Source organism: Bison bison, unplaced genomic scaffold (genome assembly GCF_000754665.1).
Source record: "Bison bison bison isolate TAMUID 2011002044 unplaced genomic scaffold, Bison_UMD1.0 scf7180017864218, whole genome shotgun sequence".
Lineage (NCBI taxonomy): Eukaryota > Metazoa > Chordata > Mammalia > Artiodactyla > Bovidae > Bison > Bison bison.
Genome location: NW_011494790.1, coordinates 5,521,134 through 5,526,546, shown reverse-complemented (window position 1 = coordinate 5,526,546; position 5,413 = coordinate 5,521,134). Strand labels below are relative to the sequence as shown.

The 5,413-nt window shown below is 41.7% G+C and overlaps 1 protein-coding gene across 2 annotated transcripts in view; it reads right to left on the bottom strand.

The window, feature by feature from the left end:
• The window catches only part of MAST4 (microtubule associated serine/threonine kinase family member 4), a 619,799-nt gene that overhangs the window by 439,446 nt on the left and 174,940 nt on the right, over positions 1–5,413 (bottom strand). For both annotated transcript variants that reach the window (XM_010845550.1, XM_010845552.1), the window contains exon 2: positions 3,178–3,331. In XM_010845550.1, coding sequence (XP_010843852.1) covers positions 3,178–3,304 — 127 coding nt within the window. In that variant the 5' untranslated portion in view covers positions 3,305–3,331. The remainder of the gene's footprint in view (positions 1–3,177; positions 3,332–5,413) is intronic.

Below are 5,413 nucleotides of genomic sequence, written 5' to 3'. Positions count from 1 at the left end.
TTCTCATGATGTACTCTGCATAGAAGTTAAATAAGCAGGGTGACAATATACAGCCTTGACGTACTCCTTTTCCTATTTGGAACCAGTCTGTTGTTCCATGTCCAGTTCTAACTGTTGCTTCCTGACCTGCATATAGGTTTCTCAAGAGGCAGGTCAAGTGGTCTGGTATTCCCATCTCTTTCAGAATTTTCCATAGTTTATTGTGGTCCACACAGCCAAAGGCTTTGGCATAGTCAATAAAGCAGAAATAGATGTTTTTCTGGAACTCTCTTGCTTTTTCCATGATCCAGCAGATGTTGGCAATTTGATCTCTGGTTCCTCTGCCTTTTCTAAAACCAACTTGAACATCTGGAGGTTCATGGTTCATGTATTGCTGAAGCCTGGCTTGGAGAATTTTGAGCATTACTTTACTAGCGTGTGAGATGAGTGCAATTGTGTGGTAGCTGAGCATTCTTAGGCATTGCCTTTCTTTGGGATTGGAATGAAAACTGACCTTTCCAGTCCTGTGGCCACTGCTGAGTTTTCCAAATTTGCTAGCATATTGAGTGCAGCACTTTCACAGCATCATCTTTCAGGATTTGAAATAGCTCAAGTGGAATTCCATCCCCTCCACTAGCTTTGTTCGTAGTGATGCTTTCTAAGGCCCACTTGACTTCACATTCCAGGATGTCTGGCTCTAGGTGAGTGACCACACCATCGTGATTATCTGGGTCATGAAGCTCTTTTTGTACAGTTCTTCTGTGTATTCTTGCCACCTCTTCTTAATATCTTCTGCTTCTGTTAGGTCCATACCATTTCTGTCCTTTATTGAGCCCATAAGATTCCATATCCCCCCCTAAAAAACTAAGAGTTATACTAAACCTTTAGGATATCCTCCAAAAAAAAAAAAAATGTGCATTTATACAAATGAAAGCCAAGGAAAATGTCCTAATATGCATTAGAAGAACGTCAGTAAAACTCCAGTGTGAACATTTTCTTAATGTTAGTGAAGTACAGCAATGTTTTGAATTTTTTTTCCTTGGTCTGAGGTCAGCTTCACCCTCGATCCCAGCAGTGTGCCCACACAGAGTCACATGTTCTAGACTGATCATGGTATAGAAGTATTTTTGTTCCCAGAAATTTCATCTCCAAAACTGAAAATTCATAATGTTCCAAAAAACAACTCAATTTATTTTTGAGGTCATTTATGAACTGGCAGGTAAGACTGTCACTCGTAGAGAAAACTTTGTGTCAGGGTTTCAAAAACAAAGTTTCCCCCAAAATATTTATATTTAGAGGAAAAAGCACTCAGAATGAATAGAAATCTAACCTTCAGTGATTTAAAATTAGGTTTAATAACATGAACATTTATGTGGCAAGTTATTTTTTAACAACATACTTTAAGTTATTTTAATTTTAAAAATTTTAATTTATCTTTCAAGTCAACAAAAGTCATTTATAGATTTAGGGATTTTAGCTTTTCAATTAATTTATTTTAACAACACCAAAACGGGGAAAAGAAAATATGGGTGAAAGGTCTGAACAGGCACTTCTCCAAAGGAAAAATACGAATGTCCAATCAGCACATGAAAAGATATTTGACATCACTTAGTCATCAAGAAAATACAAATTAAAACCAGAATGCGATAGAACTACTTTCCAACTAAAATGGCTAAAATTAAAAAGCCTAGCAATACCACAGGTGGTTAAGAATGCAGAGTAATTAGCTCAGTTGGTGGTGGTGGGAAAGTAAAAATAAATCATTTTGGAAACAGTTTGGCAGTTTCTTATAAAATTCAACATATGTACTGATACAACTAATAACATGGCGTGAGAGCATCCTCAGTCACTTCAGTCATGTCTGACTCTTTGCAACCCTATGGACTATCGCCCACCAGGCTCCTCTGTCCACGGGATTCTCCAAGCAAGAATACTGGAGAGGGTTACCATTTCTTTTTCCACTAACAACATGGATGAATGTTAAAAACACACTGAGCAAAAGCAGACAGACACAAAAAAACATGTACCACATGATTCCATTAATATGGACAAAAGCAGAGATAGAGTGGCCTGGGCCCAGGGAAGGGATGCAGGGAACGTTTTATATCTTGATTTTGGTTGTAGTTCCAAAATCAAGATATTTTGGTATATAAATTTGTTAAACCCATCCACTGGAGAAGGCAATGGCACCCCACTCCAGTACTCTTGCCTGGAAACTCCATGGACAGAGGAGCCTGGTAGGCTGCAGTCCATGGGGTTGCGAAGAGTCGGACACGACTGAGCGACTTCACTTTCACTTTTTACTTTTATGCATTGGAGAAGGAAATGGCAACCCACTCCAGTATTCTTGCCTTGAGAATCCCAGGGACAGAGGAGCCTGGTGGGCTGCTGTCTATGAGGTCGCACAGAGTCGGACACGACTGAAGCGACTTAGCAGCAGCAGCAAACCCATCCACATGTGCACTTAGAATGAATACATCTTATATGTAAATTACACTTCAGTAAAATTTACTAATCTAATCATCAATTTAACTACTCTCTGAATTGGATTAGATTTTACCACATCTTTGGAGGGGCAGGCACCCCCTCAAGGGGTTGATGCTCACACATGGAACTCTGCTGTCATTGGGACCCTCTACACTCATCTCTACCTATCCACAGGGATTGGTTCCAGGGCTCCCACAGATACCCAAGTCCACAGATGCTCAAGTCCCTTAAATAAAATGGCATAGTATTTGTTTATCAACCACGCGCATCCTACTGGATAACGTAAGCCACATTTAGGTTACTCATAATACCTGATACAATGTAAATGTAAATAGTCGTCAGCAGACAGCAAACTCAAGTTTTGCTTTAGGCAACTTTCTAGAATTTTACATATATATATATATATTTCATCTGCAGGTGGTTGAATCTGTGGGTTCAGAACCCATGGATATGGAGGGCTGACTGTTCTAGAAAGTCGTTTAGTCGTTCAGTCCTGCCCAACTCTCTGCCAGGCTGCTCTATCCATGGGATTCTCCAGGCAAGAATACTGGAGTGGGTTGCCATTCCCTTTTCCAGGGAATCTTCCTGATCCAAGGATCAAACCTGGGTCTCCCACATTTCAGGTAGATTCTTTACCATCTGAGCCACCAGGGAAGCCCGTACTGTCTAAACACAATTTCATCTGTTAAGCAGGCCACTCACACAACTCACCAGTCAGAGCACCTCCCAGGCTCCCCCGTCGCAGCTGTCTTCCATCCTCACTCAGCTGTCTTTTAAACTTTAGCGACTTTCCAGGGCCAGAAGCCACATCTGGGTTGCTGCATTTCCGAAATGGCATAGGTGGAGGGGATAATATGTGATCAAGCTGCAGAGAGAAGGACAGTGGCATCACTTGCTGGGGACACTTTCAACCTCAATGAAAGACCCCCACCATAGGCACACTTCCTTCTTTTCCTTCTCTAAATCCTTCTCTCCCAACCCTGGTTTAGAGACTCCGGGGCTCCACTGTTGAGTCTTCCCTCTGAAAGAGTATCTGGCTGGCTGCACAATCTCCATCATAGTGTTTATCAAGCTGCGGGCCATGGTATATTAGTGGGTTATGAAATCAAGTTAGTAGTTCGTGACTAGTATTTTTTAGTGCAACAGAACAAAAATTATCAGAGTCCAAGGAAGAAAGGAAAAGAATTGTTACATGAAATGCATACATTATACATGGGTGTGTGGGTATCCAGAGTCATTATGTAAAATATGTACTTCCATGTACCAAGGACTGATGCTGATGCTCCAGTACTTTGGCCACCTGATGCGAAGAACTGACTCATAGAAAGAGACCCTGATGCTGGGAAAGACTGAAGGCAGGAGGAGAAGAGGACAATAGAGGAAGAAATGGTTGGATGGCATCACTGACTCAATGGACATGAGTTTGAGCAAACTCTAAGAGATAGTGAAGGACAGGGAAGTCTGGCATGCTGCAGTCCAGGGAGTCGCAAAGAGCTGGACATGGCTTAGTGATTGAACAACAAAAACATGGGCCATGATCCCCCATAAAAAATGAAGAATATTGCTCTATCGATTCTAGGGATAATCCATAGATCACTTCTCCGGTTGTTCACAAAAAAAAAAAAAAATTCACAAGCTTTTGGTGCTCAGAAATATATGTAAGGAAGGGAAATTTCTAAGCACCACAGCCCTTAGCGGAAATCAATACATCCCTAGATCACTTTATAGCTTCTTAAAAGAAAATCTGTCACAAGAGTCAGAGAAACCAAAGGCACTTCAAAAGACAGCTTTCTACAAAAGAATCCCTTGTGTCATGAAACTTATTTCAAGATCTGTCCTGCTTTCACAAGGAAACCTTTCACACTTGAATAGTGAGTGCCCTGTGTTTTTAAATGGTTTCCTCCAAGTAAGTACACAGGCATGTATATGTGTCTGGATAGTTATTAATGACAAAAATATTCCTGAGCACTAAATATTCCTGAGTCCCATATTCTCAGCAAGTTATTAAGAAGGAACATGAATTACAAAAAATATTCGCAGATACCCCAACCACCACAGAAAGGAATCAATTTCACAGAAATTTAAAAACAAATAAGAGTTGGGGAGCATTGCTCAAAGCCAGGCATTCTAAGGGCCTCTTCATGAAGATGGGGAAGGATACAAGGCTTTTGGAAGCTTCCTGATGGGAGAGACTGGCTGAGGGGAAAACTGGGTCTTGTTCTGATGGGCGGGGCCGTGCTCAGTCAATATTTAATCCAATTTTCTGTTGATGGGCAGGGCTGTGTTTCCTCCCTGTTGTTTGACCTGAGGCCAAACTATGGTGAAGGTAATGAAGATAATGGTTCAGTTCAGTTCATTTCAGTTCAGTCGCTCAGCTGTGTCCATGAATCTCAGCACGCCAGGCCTCCCTGTCCATCACCAACTCCCAGAGTTTGCCCAGACTCACATCCATCGAGTCAGTGATGCCATCCAGCCATCTCATCCTCTGTCGTCCCCTTCTCCTCCTGCCCCCAATCCCTCCCAGCATCACAGTCTTTTCCAATGAGTCAACTCTTCGCATCAGGTAGCCAAAGTATTGGAGTTTCAGCTTTAGCATCATTCCTTCCAAACAAATCCCAGGGCTGATCTCCTTCAGAATGGACTGGTTGGATCTCCTTGCAGTCCAAGAGACTCTCAAGAGTCTTCTCCAACACCACAGTTCAAAAGCATCAATTCTTCGACGCTTAGCTTTCTTCACAGTCCAAATCTCACATCCATACATGACCACTGGAAAAACCATAGCCTTGACTAGACGGACCTTTGTTGGCAAAGTAATGTCTCTGCTTTTCAATATGCTATCTAGGTTGGTCACAACTTTTCTTCCAAGGAGTGTCTTTTAATTTCATAGCTGCAGTCACCATCTACAGTGATTTTGGAGCCCAAAAAAATAAAGTCTGACACTGTTTCC